This window comes from Carcharodon carcharias, chromosome 4, assembly GCF_017639515.1.
Source record: "Carcharodon carcharias isolate sCarCar2 chromosome 4, sCarCar2.pri, whole genome shotgun sequence".
NCBI lineage: Eukaryota > Metazoa > Chordata > Chondrichthyes > Lamniformes > Lamnidae > Carcharodon > Carcharodon carcharias.
Genome location: NC_054470.1, coordinates 124,945,690 through 124,964,719, shown reverse-complemented (window position 1 = coordinate 124,964,719; position 19,030 = coordinate 124,945,690). Strand labels below are relative to the sequence as shown.

General features: G+C 41.3%; 1 protein-coding gene across 3 annotated transcripts in view; it reads right to left on the bottom strand.

Annotated features, from left to right (window-relative positions):
• Positions 1 to 19,030, bottom strand: part of fbxl17 (F-box and leucine-rich repeat protein 17) — an 869,933-nt gene that overhangs the window by 474,745 nt on the left and 376,158 nt on the right. For all 3 annotated transcript variants that reach the window (XM_041185747.1, XM_041185749.1, XM_041185748.1), the window contains one exon: positions 12,998 to 13,128. In XM_041185747.1, the coding sequence (XP_041041681.1) occupies positions 12,998 to 13,128 (131 nt within the window). The remainder of the gene's footprint in view (positions 1 to 12,997; positions 13,129 to 19,030) is intronic.

The window sequence follows — 19,030 nt, the reverse complement described above, 5'->3', positions numbered from 1 at the left end:
CATTCGAGGAGTCTCGATCCCTGCAACTGTCCAGCAGTTACGAGGTTCTTGCAAGCTGTGTGGACAAGAGCAGGGACTGCAGGGAGGATGAGCAAAGTGACCAAGGCACCGTGGTACAGGGAGCCATTCAAATGGGGGAAAGAAATAGGAACATAGCAGTGGTAGGGGGCAGTATAATTAAGGGGATAGATACTGTTCTCTGCAGTCATGACTGTGAGTCCTGAATGCTGTGTTGCCTGCCTGTGCCAGGGTTAAGGACATTTCCTCAGGGCTAGAGAGGAACCTGGAGTGGGTGAGGAGGGATCCAGTTGTCGTCGTCCATGTTGGTACCAATGACATTAATAGGACTAGAAAGAAGGCTCTGCTGAAAACATATGAATAGTTAGAAGCTAAATTAAAAAGCAGAGCCTCCAAGGCAATAATCTCAGGATTACTACCTGAGCCACAGGCAAACTGGCATAGGGTAAATAAAGTCAAGGAGGAGCCACGAGCAAAAATTCATAGACTGTATTCAGCACAGTTTCTGAGATTGTAGACCCAATCAAGGATCAGGCTATTTTGGATCTGGTAATGTGTAATGAAGCAGGTTTAGTAAATGATCTCAGAGTAAAAGGTCCCCAAGGAAACAGTGACCATAACATGGTTGAATTTAGCATTCAGTTTGAGAGTGAGAAACTTGGGCTGGAAACAACTGCGCTAAACTTAATTAAGCGTAATTACAAAGGAATGAGGGCAGGGTTGGCTGGAGTGGACTGGGAAAGGAATTTAGCAGAAAAGACAGTTGATAAACAATGGCAGATGTTTAAGAAAATAGTTCATGACTTACAACAAAAATATATCCCAGGGAGGAAGGAAGAGTCTAGGAAGGGGATAAACCAACCATGGTTAATCAAGGAAGTTAAGGATAGTATCAACTTGAAAGAAAAAAGAATATACAATGTGGCAAAGATTAGTGGTAAGCCAGAGGAGTGGGAAAGTTTTAAAAACCAACAAAGGATGACTAAAAAAAGAGAAAATAAACTTTGAAGGTAAACTAGCAAGTGATATAAAAATGGACAGTAACAGCTTCTTTAGATATTAAAAACGGAAGAGAAAGGCCAACGTGAACATAGGCCCATAGAGAACGAGGCTGGGGAAATAATAATGGGCAACCATAAAATGGCAGAGGAGTTGAATAAATACTTTGCATTAGTTTCACAGTAGAAGACATTAATAACATTCCAAAAAATACCAAATAATCAAGGGGCAAAAGGTGGGGGGGGATTAAGTACAATAGGTATCACAAGAGAAAAAGTACTAGAGAAACTACTGGGGCCAAAGACTCATGGGTCCCCTGGACATGATGAGTTGCATCCTAGGATATTAAAGGGGCAGTAGCTCCACAGATAGCGGATCAAATGGTAGTAATCTTACAAGAATCCTTAGATTCTGCAAATATCCTGGAAGATTGGAAAACTGCCAATGTAACGTCCTTATTCAAAAGGGGAGGGAGACAAAAAACAGATAACTATAGGCCAGTTAGGTTAACATCCATCATTGGGAAAAATGTTAGTCTATCGCAAAGGATGTAATAACAGAGCATTTAGAAATACATAATCTAATCAAGCAGAATCAGCATGGCTTCATGAAGGGGAAATCATGCCTCATAAATTTATTAGATTCTTTGAGGAAGTGAGATGCAGGATAGATAAAGGGGAACCAGTAGAAGTAACATATTTGGACTTCCAAAAGGCATTCGGTATGGTACCGCACATAAGAATAAGATAAGAGCCCATGGTGTTGGGGGTAGTATATTAGCATGGTAAGAGGATTGGCTAACTAATAGAAGACAAAGTTGGGGTAAGGGGGGCATTTTCAGGACGGCAACCTGTAATGAGTGGAGTGCCACAGGGATCAGTGCTGGGGCCACAATTATTTACAATATATATTAATGACTTAAAAGAGGGAAGCAAACGTACAATCACTAAGTTTGTGGATGACACAAAAATAAGTGGGAAGGAAAATGGTGAGGATGGCATAAAGAGTCTACAAAGGGATAAAGGCAGGTTAAATGAGTGGACAAAAACTTGGCATATGGAATATAATGTGGGAAAATGTGAGGTTATGCATTTTGGTAGGAAGAATAGAGGAGCTGAATATTACTTAAATGGAGAAAGACTGCAGAAGGCTGCAGCACAGAGGGATTTGGGAGTCCTTGTGCATGAATCCCAAAAAGCTAACATACAAGGTCAGCAGGCAATAGGGAAGGCAAATGGAATGTTGGCCTTTATTTCAAAGGGAATGGAGTAAAAAAGAGAAGTCTTGCTAAAACTATACAAGGCGCCAGTTAGACCATACCTAGAATACTGTGAACAGTTTTGGTCCCCTTATCGAAGGAAAGATGTATTGACATTGGAGATAGTCCAAAGAAGGTACACGAGGTTGATCCCTGGTATGGAGGGATTTTCTTATGAGGAGAGGTTGAGTAGGTTGGGCCTATATTCATTGGAGTTTAGAAGAATGAGAGGGGGCCTCATTGAAACATATAAGATTCTTAGGGGGCTTGAAATGGTGGATGCTGAGAGGTTGTATCCCCTTGTGGGATAGATTGGGACCAGAAGGTATAATGTCAGAGTAAGGGGTCACCCCTTTAAGACAGGGAAAAAGAGAAATTTTTTCTGTCAGAGGATAGTGGATCTGTGGAATTCTTTACCGCAGAGGGCTGGAGAGGCTGGGTCATTGAATAAATTTAAGGGTGAGATAGGTAGATTTTTAATCAGTAAGGGAATCAAGGATTATGGGGAAAAGGCAGGAAAATGGAGTTGAGGATTGTTAGATCAGCCATGATCACATTGGATGGTGCAGCAGACATGATGGGCCGGATGGCCGAATTCTGCTCCTACGTCTTATGGTCTTATGGAAATTCTGGGAGCAGGAATTAAAAGTCAACTGCAGAACTGTGCATTTAAAAAAAAATGCTATAAATTTCCATGATTCTCCTGCTGACCCAATATTTTCCTGAAGGTTCTGTGGGATGAATGGGAGAATTCCCCTCGAAATTCATCCCCATAAGAATTGAAAGCAGAAGTTAAAAATAAACAGCAGAGCTACGCTTAAAATCGGAAACACCAGGAGCAACAACAAACAAAAACACAAGCAACTATGTGCTTGGGACTCTCACTTGTACTGGCTCTGCATCATTCACCCCTTCAACTTCAGGTTCAGTTTTGTGTTTTTGAGTAATCACCACACACAGCCATTCAATGTTACAGCACAAAAGACAGCCATTTGGCCCTTTCATACCTGCTGCAGCTCCCCGGAAGAGTTCCTTCTATTCCCTTTCCCTTCTAACTTTCAAGAACAGATACTTCTTTTTCTTTTTTAAAGCTATTATGGATTCCGCTTCCCTCGCCGTTCAAAACGTTTTTCAATATTTGCCTGATAAATACACATCATAATTCTAAACACTTCCATCAGATGTACACCTAACCTTTGTTTGAACAAAAAGAGGCATTCTTACTTTCATGGTTTCTCAGGAAGGAGGCCAGGAGTCATCAGCAAGGAGGTGGAACTGAACATTCATGGTTCTCCTTCCAAGTTTCAAATGGAACAAGGATGAAGTCAAAAGCAGCCTTGAAGTTCACAGTTCATAGCACTGTGTAGGATCTAAATGGCTGGGACTGAGCATTTCAGCTCTACTCTTGACCCTGCCCCGCCCACTTATGCTTCCACCTAAACCCAGGCTTCTCCCCTCTCTCCCCTCCTCTTTTCAAAACTCAAGTGCTATCTTCGCAGTGAAGTTGAGAAGAGATTTGAGCTGAATTTTATGGGCCTCAAGGGGAGGTGTCATGTGAATTGCCTGCCTGAGGCCCAATTGAGGCCCTTAAGTGGGCAATTAGTGCAAAAATTAAGGGCCTCTTCTCGCCACTGCTCCAATATAAAAGATGTTAGGAGAGGCCTGGACATAACTGCTTGTCAGTCAAAGAGAGGGATGGATAGGGCGTGCCCCCTGTACCAATCAGAATCTCCAACAGCCAGTTTTACCTCCCCATGTATTGCCAACCCCCCTGCCCTGACCAACGTGCCCCCACACCCCCAATGCAAGGGCCTGTCCATCATTGAATGCTGTTCTGTTATTGGTTTATTTGATGTCTCAATGACGAGATCATGACACTTGTGTGTTTGAACAGGAACCACTTATTGTTAACAAAAACAGAAATACCTGGAAAAACTCAGCAGGTCTGGCAGCATCAGCGGAGAAGAGCAAAGTTGACCTTTCGAGTCATCATGACCCTTCAACAGAACTAAGTAAAAATAGGAAAGGGGTGAAATATAAGCTGTTTTGGGGGGGGGGGGGGGGGGGGGGGTGGTGGTTGTTGGGACAAGCAAGCAGTGATAGGAGGAGATAACCAAAAGATGCCACAGGCAACAGAACAAAGAGGTGTTGAAGGTGGTGATATTACCTAAAAGAATGTGCTAATTAAGAGTGGAGAGCAAGACAAGCAAGATAGCTCTAGTGGGGGTGGGGTGAAATAAACAATAGGTGGAATACATTTAAAAATAATGGAAATAGGTGGGAAAAGAAAAATCTATATAAATTATTGGAAAAAACAAAAAAGAGGGGGAAGAAACGGAAAGGGGGTAGGGATGGAGGAGGGAGCTCAAGATCTAAAATTGTTGAACTCAATATTCAGTCCGGAAGGCTGTAAAGTGCCTAGTTGGAAGATGAGGTGCTGTTCCTCCAGTTTACGTTGAGCTTCACTGGAACAATGCAGCAAGCCAAGGACAGACATGTGGGCAAGAGAGCAGGGTGGAGTGTTAAAATGGCAAACGACAGGGAGGTCTGGGTAATGCTTGCGGACAGACTGAAGGTGCTCTGCAAAGCGGTCACCCAATCTGCATTTGGGCCCAAACACTCCTTTCAAGTGAAGCAGCATTTCACTTGCACATCCCTCAACTTAGTCTCCTGCATTCGTTGCTCCCAATGCAGTTTCCTCTACATTGGAGAGACCAAATGCAGACTGGGTGATCGTTTTGCAAAACACCTTCGGTCTGTCCGCAAGCATTACCCAGACCTCCCTGTCGCTTGCCATCGCTGGCCGATGCTGCCAGACCTGCTGAGTTTTTCCAGGTATTTCTGTTTTTGCTTTGGATTTCCAGCATCCGCAGTTTTTTGTTTTTATCACTTATTGTTAACCTTTAACTATGTACAGATCCCAGTTAATGTCAAGCATGGTACTGCTGCCGTGCAGGTAGGCTGATTGTAGAGTGTTCTCTCAGTCTATTACTATGTGATACAATACATCACACCGCTGGAAGGAAGTCTCCTTTTGAGAATAGAGGGGGATGTTGTATGATGCTGTGTGCTCGCATGCCATTGTAGTGCAAAGGTGCTTAGCAGAGCAAGCATTAACGTGGGACTGAAAAATACCATCGCCCACGGTATGATGTACAGAGTCACATGGTGATAAACTGAGAGGACATTCCAAAAGCAGCCTACCTGCATGGCAACAGCACCACAAAATCACAGAATTTTAATGGCACAGAAGGAGGCCATTCAACCCACTGTGAATGCACATTATGACCTAGTGCCATTGCCCTGCCTTTTCCCCGTACCCCTGCACATTGTTTCTGTTCAAATAATCATCTAATGCCCTCTTGAATGCCTCAACTGAACCTGCCTCCACCAAACTTTCAGGCAGTGCAATCCAGACCCAAACCAATTGTTGTGTGAAAAAGTTTTTTGTCACATCACATTGCTTCTTTTCCAAAGCACTTTAAATCTATGCCCTCTTGTTCTTCATCCTTTTACAAGTGAGAACAGCTTCTCCCTATCAATCTATCCAGCCCCCTCATGATTTGAACATCTCCTCTCAGCCGCCTTCTCTCCAAGGAGAACAGTCCCAACCTCTCCAATCTATCCTCATAGCTGAAGTTTCTCATCCCTGGAGCCATTCTTGGAAACCTGTTCTGCACTACCTCCAATTTGTTCACATCTTTCCTATAATGTGGCGCCTAGAACTGTACATGATGTTGCAGCTGAGGTCTAATGAGTGTCTTATGCAAATTCAGCATAACCTCCTTGCTCTTGTTCTCTATGTCCCTTTTAATAAAGCCCAGATTACTATATGCTTTATTAACTGCTTTCTCCACCTGTCCTGCTGCCTTCAATGATCTATGCACAAACACACCCAAGTCTTTCTGCTCCTGCACTCCCTTCAACATTTCATTCCTTGTTTTATATTGTTTGTCCATGTTCTTCCTACCAAAATGCATCATCTCACGCTTCTCTGCATTGAACTTAATCTGCTACCTATCTGCCCATTCCACCAACATGTCTATGTCCTTTGAAGTTCTACACTGTCTTCCTCGCAGTTCATAACACTCCCAAGCTTCATATCATCTGCAAACTTTGAAATTGGCCACTGCACGCCAAGATCTAGATCAGTAATATATATCAGTAAAAGCAAGGGTCCCAATACCGACCCCTCTGGGGAACTCTGCTACAAACCTCCTCCAGCCTGAAAAATATCCATCGACCATTACTCTCCACTTCCTATTTTTCAGCCAATTTTGTATCCATATTGCTACTGTCTATTTTATTCAGAGCAATAACTTTTCTCACCATAATAACTGGGATCTGCATATAATTCAAGACTAATGATAATTGGTCCATGTTTAAACATACAAGTCTCAAGAATTCATCACTGAGACATCAAATGAATCCATAACACAGCAGATGCCACCACCTGACCTACCTGCAGTACCAGCAGTGGCTAACATTATGGGTGGGCAGAGCAGCCAACCTCTGGTTGGCCAACAGCTCTATGAGGTAGGGCTTCCTCATGTAGGCGGAGGGAAGACCCACCTCATAATAGTTAGCATATTAGAGAAGCGAAGAGGGATTGAGAGAAAAGATTGGCAGCCAACATAAAGGGGAATCCCAAAGTATTCTATCGGCATATAAAATATTAAAAGGATGGTAAAAGCAGGAGTAGGGCTGATTGGACACCTAAAAGGGAATTTACACATGGACAAAGGGGCCATGGTTGCGGTATTAAAAGAATACTTTGCATCCGCTTTACCAAGGAGGTAGATGCTACCCAGGCCATGGTGACAGATGAGGAAACTCTGTCACTCGAAGGATTCAAAATTGATAAGGGGGAAGTGTTGAATGGGCTGTCGGTACTTAAAGTTGACAAGGCACCAGGACCGGATGAGATGCATCCAAGGATATTGAAGGAACCCTCCAAGATGCGCTAAGGGACCCCTCGGAAGTCACAATGCACTGACTCCATGGGAATTGCCTGGAAAATTTTTACTTCCAATGGGCAATTCCTCTGCTCCTGGGACCCTCCAAAAAAGTTTCCAACTCTGATTTAGAATCGGAGACGTCAGATGGTTCCGGCTTACCTGAAATGTTAAACTGAAAAATCCTTGTGTAACTCCTAGGTAACTATACATCTGACACCTTCAACTTACCCTCCTGACCTCCCCCCCCGCACCAAGATCCTCTCCTGACCCAACTTCCCTCTGACAGGACCTCACCAACTGACTCCTCCCCGATACCCCAACTCGCCTCCGTTCCACCGACTGCCCAACCCAAACTGATCTGACCTCACCACCCTAACCAGCTGCCCTCCTACTCACTTACCTCATCCATCCTAGCTCCCTACCCACTCAGCCACCCTACTCCCTTGCCTCACCCTCCTTACCCATGTATACATTCACCCATTTGCACACACATGCAGTAACACTGAAAAGCCATTTAAATGTCGCAGCTTTTCAGTGTGTTTGTGAACACATAACAGAATATAGCAGCTAGTGCTGTAAAAACGATACGTGACTTGTCTTCCCCCGACAATCCAGCTTTATGAGGAAGCAGTTATTCTGAAGGTAGACACTGCATTTCAGAAGAAACTGCAATCGGAAGCTCCAACCAGGAATGCAGAGCTCTGGCATGGCACAGAAATGTAGGAGCGGAGTGCCAATCCAACAATGATTGCCACACATTGGAAGATTCGGGCCAATATCTAAACAAAACAATTCTACAGCCCAAAGCTTGCCCTCACTTTACCAAAGCATAAATATTATATTTGTTGAAATCAGTACGCACAACACTTATGTCAAACCCACCATCAAATTCAAACTGTGCATCCATTCAAGTGCATTTAATTCTTGATGCAAAAGTAAGGGAAATAGTCTACCATTTTGCAGATCACAAGCACGATTTAATTGGTGGCCATGCTGATTGGAACTCAGTGTAACCTGCCATTCCTTATTACAAACTCAGGTTGAAATTAAAATGTTTGGAAATGAATGACAATTATTTGTTATTACATGATTACACTATCATTAAATATCATACAGTTAGGTTTCTTTCCCCCACCAAAATAATACATAACTTTGAATCAAACCCTTTCAAATATTTTTTACTACCCACCACAGAATCTAGTACTTAGAACATTAAATAGTTATACGCTTCTGCTGGTGACATTAGGTTGTTCCATTTCCGAATTCTAGAACAGAAGATTTATCTGTTTTAATTCACACTTTTCTTGTTCATTAACTTAAAATATAAGCTGAATGACAGCAAGTATTTAGTTCTAAGGGAGAAATTGGTAGCTGTTTAAAGTCAAAGCATTAAACTAGTGTCATCGTGAATTATTTTGCAAGGTTTGTCAAGAGCTTCAGTGGTGTTAACTCAGCAGCCACAGGCATTAACTCACTGCAAAAAGGAAAAAAGTACAATTGAAATCATAGCATTGCAGTGCATATTACAAAAAGTCAAGACACCTCTAGAAAAGTCCATATTTGTTCTATGTTTTTAATTCTTTTCATCCAAATCTTTCAAGTCCAGAAAATGGCAAACCCTCCACTGTGAAATGCTAGTGTCAAAACTAATCCTAATTTGGTACAAAACCTGCAATTTCTCGTTGTCACCACATTAAAATGGTAACAACCACATCACCAGCCGCAACAGATGTGTGCAGTTAACTGTGTACTTCTGCGTGCTTAATAGGGCATATGGGTAAAATTTACAAAGGTTAGTGGAGTAATATAAAAGAATAATGAATGATTTAATGGTTCCAAAAAGAATGACGGATCCTGTTCTATGTACTGAAGCTGTTTGGAGGAGAGGAAAAATGGCAGTTTATACCTTTGCTGTTGCAGATAATCTTTTGAGTTTAATTCCCAAGTGAAAATAATCAGACCCGTCTTCTCCTGTCACACCTCCCAAACTCCTGCATGATGTGACATTCAAAAAGTAAAGCCGATTATGTTCTGACAGAGCCACTCGCCGGTCCTTGAACGTACATTGCTGGGATATATGACTATTCTATGAGAGTTTGGAAATGACAGCACCCTGGCAGACAAATGGATACTGTGCACATACAATGTTTGCATTCATCCTTTTGTGGCTTTCAAAGTTGCAATATTTTAAAACTCTCAAAATTGGGAGAGTGGCAGAGAGTCATTCTATTGCTGCCTGGGGATGTCTGCAATGAAAGAGTAACTTAATATTGATGTGCTAGAGAAAGAGGGGAAAAAACCTGTTGCAAGACTTTCATATTCTTGAATTAATTTTCCAGCAGGACAGCCTGTAAATGCAGTAAATGATGAATTACAAGCTCAGGATATAGCTAATTCCAGCCAGGACATATAAATAAAATTTAATCTGTTACTAATTTTGATGAGTTATTGCTGCATAGTTACATTATATGGTTGTGACATGGGGCTCCAATTTGACATTTTCTTCCTGTTCCCTGGAAATTTGCTCAAGTGTCAGTTCTGCGCATTTACAGCAACCTCTGCTTTTAATACTAATTTCCAATATTTACATGGTTTTATTTGGCTTTTTGCCTGCCGTTGTATAATTTCACCAATACTTATCCTAATGCGGTCATTGTCAGAGCCAAGGCATCTATTCAACTGACTGCTTTATCATCTGCTGAACCTGGAATCAGTGAGGCAAACTAGGGTATCCATAACACTATGGATGGAATTATCTAGCTCCATTTGAGCAGGAATCAAACCTGGCTGACTGCGATTCCATGTAATACATTTCCCACTGCCCTAAATGGAATTGCCTTTTCCAGCTGTTTTTAAATTACTTATCCATTTCATATCTGCAATCAAATGACCTATTTGACACTGCGTTCAAGAATCACATTTACCACAGAGATAACTGCAAATGAGAGACAGAGAGATGCTCCTGTCCAAAGCACCCACCATCCTAATTTTAAAATATATCACCATTCCTTCAATGTCGCTGGATCAAAATCTTGGAACTCCCTACCTAATCAGCAACATGGGAGTACCTTCACCAGATGGCCTGCAAGAAGGCAGCTTACCACCACCTTCTCAAGGGTAATTAGGGATGGGCAATAAACGCTGGTCTTGTCGGTGATGCTTCCTTCCTGTGACTGAATTGAAAAAAATATGCAAACTGCAACTTTTGCCAAGATTGGGGAAAGCATGGAACATGCAGAAAGTCCTTCTCTAACATCTCAGTAATAAATTACATGGTTGGTCTGTTCTGGGTGCATGTGAAAATCTGCAGCTCTAATGCTACACAGGGTCTTAATGAAAATAATCCATTTGTGCCAAAGTCCCATATGGTATCTGAAATAATCTTTTTCTGCCACATATACTTTCTCTCACCCTGCAAAATTCCCTCCAACATTATAAAACTGGAAACTACATAAAATATTTGATCAGTTAGTGCAGGAAATACAGTCTCTTTCAGCCAATGGTTCCCTATTTCGGATAATAACTGCAATGTAAGTGAAAGTGGAGATAGGAGACATTTTTCATTCACTATCCAATTAAAAACATCTTCATAAACTACTAAAACAATTTACGTTGAAGAATTTGTTATTGAAATGTATGACTTTCCCAAATTGCCCCATAAAGGTAACCCCCCCCAACTTAAGAAATCCATTGCACTTCACTTTCCTCCTTCAGAAGAGCATCTCTGCAGCAATGTGCAATGCATTCTAGGAAGCATGAAATAATTGTCAGCTTGTGTTGCACTAATAAGCTTCTGAAAATTTTGAATTATTTTTAAAGCTCTCTTCACTGTTTATGTGCCAAAATTCTACAAAAAAAAATTACAGTAGAGCGAAAGACTACAAAAGAGCCAGAAAGGTGCATAAGAAATACAAAATGCTAGCATTTCAAAACGAGCTTCACTAAGGGGGCATAAATGTTACATGCTGGATTTCACCACATTTCCCAAGCTAATAATGCAACTATTATTATTTATCTGTTTTTTACCATCAATTTTTAATGCTAGGAACTTGACAGAAATCACAAAAACTCCTTTCACGCAAGGCCTTTAAAGTTAGCAGTACAGTATTAGGGTTGGGTACACATGGTGTTAACATGGGACTGAGTACAGTACTGCCCACACAGTTATGTAAGAGAACACATGATCCACACCTAGAGGTCAGTGTGAAGTTTGGAAACACCTTAATAAGACATGCAAACTATGCCTAACCTTATAACAAGCAGCCTTGCCATCAAGAGCTCAGCAAATTTACCCAGTTAACAGCTGGGCCATAAAGAATAGGTCAGCGCCCAGTCTCTGAAGTTTACTGATGGCAGTCAGGGCAGCAGTCAAAATGCTTTAACTGGCTTCAGTCTCACTGGGCTATAGGAAGGGAAACGTGATCATTGTTCCTTATTGTTATCTTGTGAATCCTTGCATGAAGCATTTTGTGTGGATATTTGTTGAGGATACTGAACGAGCATGGCTGCAGAGCACCCATTCCACCTGCTCCTCATCAAATATTTTGTGACACATGCATAGAAAGGATGGACACTTGAAAAGGAGACACTTTTGATACCAAACTTTATCCCTAGGAGAAGCCTTCAGGAGTGGATTTTTATCCCATTAATCTGGGCTGAACTGGAACCAAGATCCTAGAGCTGGAAGCATACAACCTATCACACTGCCCAGATTACTCTCTTGAAGTACATTTTCACAGTTCCCTTTCAAGCATTTTTAAAATAGCTGTTATCTATATCAATTTACAGAAGATCTTTTCAAAAAGTCCTGTGGACTTGTAGAATGAAATTCAAGGGCTACTGAAAGAAGAATGACAGATTGTCTTTAAATCAGTAAAAAGGTATCGTTGAGCATGCTCAGTTTGGAAATCTGTTTGAACAAACCAGGTCTCATTTTTGAAGGATGGATAAATTCATAAAAGGGAAACATAAAAATTTATCAACTATAAATGTTTAGTTCCAATTTTTGTCAGCAACATTATATTACATCTTGAAAACTGGAGATCTGCAATCAGTTCATAACCTTTGTTTTGAAGATTTACACAGCACAATTTGTTCTTGTTTCACAATCAAATCTGTGTTGCAGAGAACTGGCATAATCACAAGGGGTGATGGTGGTAGTGTATAAAAGGCAACAGCAAATCAGCAGCCAGTTTTACACATCATTCCTTTCCACTGGCTTCGCTGGAAAATAAATTCAATCAATTTCACCCCCACAGCATTTATAAACCAATGAAAGTATTTCCAGGTTATTTCACAGACCTCCAGTGAAATAACTCGTACATAGTGAAATCTAACAAAAATCAAATGGTTCACAATAACTTCATATAACAATTATCCAAATTAAGTCAAAATGCAAGCCATTACAGCCAGTGAAAAAAACAAATGGTATGGATTTCACTTAGTAATCTTAACTAATCTGAAGTAGTTGCTGTGTTGCTTTCACTCATGATCTTGCAAATGTTTCTTTTTACATTGAATTGGTCAATTAAAAATTAATGCAACGATTGATTCTTCAAATATTCAAGACTAATTTTTAATGCAGATGTTCCTACTATGACTTTGGCAAGGAAATTATTAATGCTTACATCCTGCAATAGCATAACAATTCATTTTAACTGCAATTTCTAAATATGTGGCAAGAAAATAAAAATTTTAAGTTATTTTCTAGAGTCTGCACATTTTATATGAACATAATGCATGCACTCAAAATGTACAGCTGTACCTGTCATTAATGCTCCAGTTCAGGCACAGATTCAGAGAGCTTAAGTTTTTGCATCTCTTCACCACCTCCATTACAGTTTCGTTATTCAGCTCAGTTATGTGGCGCAGGTCCAAACTGGTGAGCTCCTTCAGCTTAGGAAGTAAAGGAAAATGGCGATGAAAACACATCACAACAGATTCATTTTGTAAATCATAATGAAGTAGCTGCAGCAGGGAATCTAGTATTATTGACATGGCTTTTTTTTCTAGAATAACTGAGGCAAACAGCTTGATGCATTTGAGGGGAAGTTAGATAAGTACTCAAGGAAGAAAGAAAGAATATGCTGATAGGGTTAGATGAAGTAAATTAGAAACAAGCTTGTGTGGACCATCAGAACACACCAGTTGGGCTGATAGACCATTTCTGTCTTATTCATACAATGTAATATGTAATTCTAAAATACAATGTAAAATGTAATTCTAAGTTCCCATATACTGATGTCATGACTTGGTGTTTAATCAACAGTCAACATGCCATCATGCATCTTTTCATCACTCCTCTCGGTCCTCTACCTTCCCTAGTCCCTTCCCCAACACTTCAGTGTTCAGCAACCTTTCTACTATCCTGCCGACAGCTCAGGCCCAACTCCCTCTTAGATAAGGCTACAGCATTGTACTGTGCCTCTCTTAGCATTCTCTGAAGGACCCACTGAGGCATGAATCACTGCCCTCTGACAAGCAGTAATCCCAACTGCCCCATCCTATTCTCTTGCCAATTTGCCCAATCTCTACTCCATTCAACTTGCCCCTCCCAGTATTGGTCTTGCGGACTCTGCCAGGAGATCAGTTATTTTTACTCCTCCCTGCATCTCCCTCCATAATGTCCATTCACTCATTAACCAAGTTCTTGAATCCGAGCGTATTCTGGATGACTGCATCAATATCAGGGTCTTGATGGAAACCTGGCTAAGGGGTCATATCACCTTCCACCTAAATACAGCCTCTCCACCTGGCTGTACCTTTCACTCCTTGTCTCACCCAGACCATCGCCACGGTGGGGTGTGGTCCTTATCACCAAATCACACCTTGGCGTGTCCTCTTTTGCTCTGGCACTTTGTCCCCTTTTGAAGGGGAGGCAATGGTATTGTCGCTGTACTAGTAATCCAGAGACCCAGGATAACATTCTGGGATCTGGGTTCAAATCCCACCATGGCAGATGGTGGAATTTGAATTTTTTAAAAATCTGGAATTAAAAGTCTAATGATGACCATGAAATCCTTGTCAATTGTTGTAAAAACCCAACTGGTTCCCTTCAGGGAAGGAAATCTGGCATCCTTACCAGTCTGGCCTACCTGTGACTCCAGACCCCCAGCGTGTGGTTGACTCTTAAATGCCCTGTGAAATGGCCTAGTAAGCTACTCAGTCACATCAAACCGCTACAAAGTCTCAAAAAAGGAATGAAACCAAACAGACCACCCAGCATCAACCTAGGCATCAGAAACGATAACAGCAAACTCAGTGCTGTCAACCCTGCATCTGAGGGCTAGTACCACTACCCTCTAGCAGGACAAGAGAAGCAGATAGATCTGCAAGTTCCCCTCCAAGTCACTCACCATCCTGACTTAGAAATATGCCACCATTTCTTCACTGTCCCTGGGTCAAAATCGTGAAACTCCCTTTCTAACAGCACTGTGAGTGTGCCTACACCACATGGACTGCAGTGGTTCAAGAAGGCAGCTCACCACCACCTTCTCAAGGGTCAGCCAGTGAAGCCCACATCCCATGAATTAATTTTTTAAAAATCTCCCTTTGAGCATGCCCCCTTGTTCCTTGACAAGGCTTTCCTTAGTTAATCCACATTTGCCCAAGTGACTATTAGTTTTGTCATAAATTATTGTAAGCTTTCCTACCACTGAGGTTAAACTGACTAGCTTTGAGTTGCTGGGCTTTCTATTTAAATTCACATTTTCTGTAATTGATCACTTGATCAAATGAGAAAATAGAAAGTTTCAGATATCCATGATTGAAGTGGGATTGATGTAATGTACACTGTACAGTTATTTGTTATTTAAGGATGGAATCTGGTCATCTGATGACAACAGACACAATCTGTAAATGATAGAATTTCACCAATTAAGGAACTGGAATTTGTTATAGAAAATTTAAGGGAGAGTGAGAAATGGAGAGAGAAAAGGGAGAAAATTAAATGAAATAAACTTGCATTAATGTCACAATGTAGTCATGTTCTCCTCTAATTTTCAATGAAGAAAAAAAGCGCAAGTCATGAATCGTGGTGAACAATTCAACAAGTAACCGGAGGTGAAGGTTCCACAAGGATCCCATCCTCAATGATGAAGAAGCCTAGCACATTAGTGCAAAAGGCAAGACTTAAGCATTTGTAACCATCTTCACCCAGAAGTGCTGAGTGAATGATCCATCTTGGTCTCCTCCTGATGTCCCCAGCATCACAGATGCCTGACTTCTGCCAATTGGATTCACTCCATGTGACAACTGAAAATACGAGATACAGCAAAGGCTATGGGCCCCAACAACATCCCAGGCGTAGTCCTGAAGACTCTTCCTCCAGAACTAGTCACATCCCTAGCCAAGCTGTTCCAGTATAGCTACCACAATGTCATCCATCTGGCAATTTGGAAAATTGCCCAGGTATCTCCTGTCCACAGAAAACAGGAGAATTCCGACCCGGCTAATTAATCAACAATCATTCTGTTCTCAATCATCAGCAAAGTGATGGAAGGCATTGTCAATAGTGCTATCAAATTGTAACTCTTTCGAGTATAAACACGTTTCCATCTGTTCCTATTCAGATGAAATTACATTGTTTCATAATTTGCCATGGTGAGATTTGAACTCTTGATCTTGGGTTACAAGCCCAGTACCATAAACACTTGGCTATTTAGGCCAAGCTGCTATCAAATTGTAACTCTTTCGAGTACAAACCTGTTTCCATCTGTTTCAGATGAAGTTACATTGTTTCATAGTTTGCCATTGTGAGATTTGAACTCTTGATCTTGGGGTTACAAACCCAGTACCATAACCACTTGGCTATTTAGGCCAAGCATTAAAGGCTTTGAACAGTGAAACTGAGTAAATTCAGGGATGGCCAGGTTGGAGGCTGCTGCTCATAGGACTTTTTTTCAGAGAGTCCTTTCACTGCTTGACAAGCATTTCCAACTTTTTGTAACTCTTTCGAGTACAAATCCGTTTCCATCTGTTTCAGATGAAGTTACATTGTTTCATAGTTTGCCATTGTGAGATTTGAACTCTTGATCTTGGGGTTACAAGCCCAGTACCATAACCACTTGGCTATTTAGGCCAAGCTGCTATCAAATTGTACTTACGCAGTAATAACCTGCTCATTAATCAGTTTGGGTTGCACCAGGGCAAGTTAGCTCCAGACCTCACCATAACCTGGTACAAACATGGACAAAAGAGCTTAATTCCAGGCGTGAGAAGCCCTGGCTTCAAGGCAACATTTGACTGGGTGCAAGAGCAGGTCAGATATTCAGAATGCTGTGGCAAGTAACTCATCTCCTGACTGCCCATAGCCAATCCACCATCTACAAGGCATAATTCAGGAGTGCGATGAAATAGTCTCCATTTGCCCAGATGAATGCAGCTCCAATAACACTCAAGGAGCTCAATACCATTCAGGCAAAGCAGCCCACTTGATTGGCACCCATCCATCACTTTAAACATTCACTCCCTCCACCACTGGAGCATCATGACTGCAGTGTGTACCATCTACAATATACGTTGCAGCAACTCACCAAGCTTCCATCGACAGTGTCTTTCAAATCTGTGATCTCCACCATCCAGAAAAACAGGGCAGCGAGCACATGGGAACACTGCCATCTGGAAGGTCCCTTCCAAGTCACACATCATCTTGATTTGGAATTATTCACTATTCCTCAATGTTGCTGGATCAAAATCCTGGAACTCCCTCCCTATTAACACTGTGAGTGCATCTGTACCACAAGACTGCAGTAATTCCAGAAGGCAGCTCAACACTACCTTCTCAAGGGCAATCAAAGATAGACAATAAATGCTGCCCTTGCCAGCGATGCTCATATTCAGACAACACATTTAAAAAAGCACTTCGGTTATCCCAAAATAGACAGCGATAATAATAGCATAAAGATAAGTAAAGAGGAAAGAGCTTCTGAAGTATGTTCAAGAGATTTTTCTTGACAAGTATTTTTCCGGCCTGATGAGGAAGGCGGCATTATTGGATCTGTTCTCAGAAATGAGGTAGGTCAAATGGATCATATGTCAGTCGGGGAACTTTCAGACAACAATGATCATAGCATAAAAAGGTTTATACGAGACATGGAAAAGGGCAAGGAGCAATCTAAAGAAAAATTCTAAATTGGAGGGGTGCCAATTTCAGTGGGATGGGAATGATTCCAAATTACCTGGGCCAGATTCAAAGATTAGCAGGCATATTATAATGGAACAATGAAGTGTCTTTAAAAGAGGAGATGGTTTGGATATAGTTGAGATGCATTCCCATGAGGCGGAAAGGTAAGACATACAAAATCAGAGCTTCCAGGATTATGAAAAAGATAAAGAGTAAGATGAAGCAGAAAAATGTGATGTATGACAGATGTCAGGTTGATAATCCAAATGAGAAACAGATTGAATATGGAAAGTTCAGGGGAAAGCGAAAAAAGGTATCAGTGAGGCACAGAGAGAGTATGAGAAGAGACTGGTAGCTAGAATAAAAGTGGATCCAAAAGTCTTCTCCAAGCATCTGGATAGTAAAGAGATAGTAAGAGGAGGGGAATGGCTGATTCAGGATAGATAAGGGGATCAATGAATGGATGCAGAGGGCATGGCTAAGGTACTAAATGAATATGTTGCATCTGTTTTGACCAAGGAAGAATACATTGCCAAAGTCTTTGTGAAAGATGAGACCAATTGGCGGTGGGAAAACTTTTGAAGATAATAATCCAAAATAAAATTAAATCACTTGGAAAACTGTGGATTAATTCAGGAAAGCCTGCACAGATTTGTGAAAGGCAAATCATGTCTAATTAACTTGATTGAGTATTTTGATAAGGTCACAGAGATGGTTGATGAAGCTAATGCATTGATGTGGTGGAAAAGGACCTCCAAAAGGCATTTGATAAAGTGCCAAAAATATAGACATGCCAGCAAAATGGAAGCCCATGGAATAAAAGGAGCAATAGCAACATGAATATGAAATTGGATGAGTAACAGGAAACAGAGACTAATGGTGAACAGTTGTTTCTGAGACTGGAGGAACGTGTGCAGTGGAATTCCCATGGGTCGGTGCTAGGACCCCGGCTTTTCTTGATATATATTAATGAGCCAGACGTAGGTGGTCAGGGCACAATTTCAAAATTTGAAAATGACACAAAACTTGGAAGCATTGTGAACTGTGAAGAGGTAGTGATAGACTTGAAGAAGACAGGGACAGGCTGGTGGAATGCACAGACAAGTGATAGATGAAAGTTAATGCAGAAAAGTGTGAAGTGATTCATTTTGGTAGAGATAACAAGGAGAAGCAACATAGAATCAAGCGTACAATGTTAAAGGTGGTGCAAGAACAGAGAGAACTGGTGGTATATGTGCATAAATTGTTGAAGTTAGCAGGGGAGGCTGAAAAAGTAATTAATAAAGCACATGGGATTCTGGGTTTAATAAATAGGGGCATAGAGTACAAAAGCAAGGAGGCTATGATAAAGCTGCATAAAACACAGGTTAGGCCTCAACTGGAATATTTTGTCTAGCTCTGGGCATCACATTTTTGGAAGGATGTAAAGGCATTCAAGAAGGTACAGAAACGTTTTACAAGAATGATTCCCGAGATGACGTACTTCAGTTCTGCGGATAGATTGGAGGAGGAGATTTGATAGAGGTGCTCAAAATAATGAGGGGTCTGGACGGAGTAGATAGGGAGAAACTGTTACTGTTGGCAGAACGATTGAGAACAATTTAAGGTGATTGAAAAAGAAGCGATATCAACACAAGGAAAAATCTTTTAGCCAGTGAGCGGTTAGCATCTGGA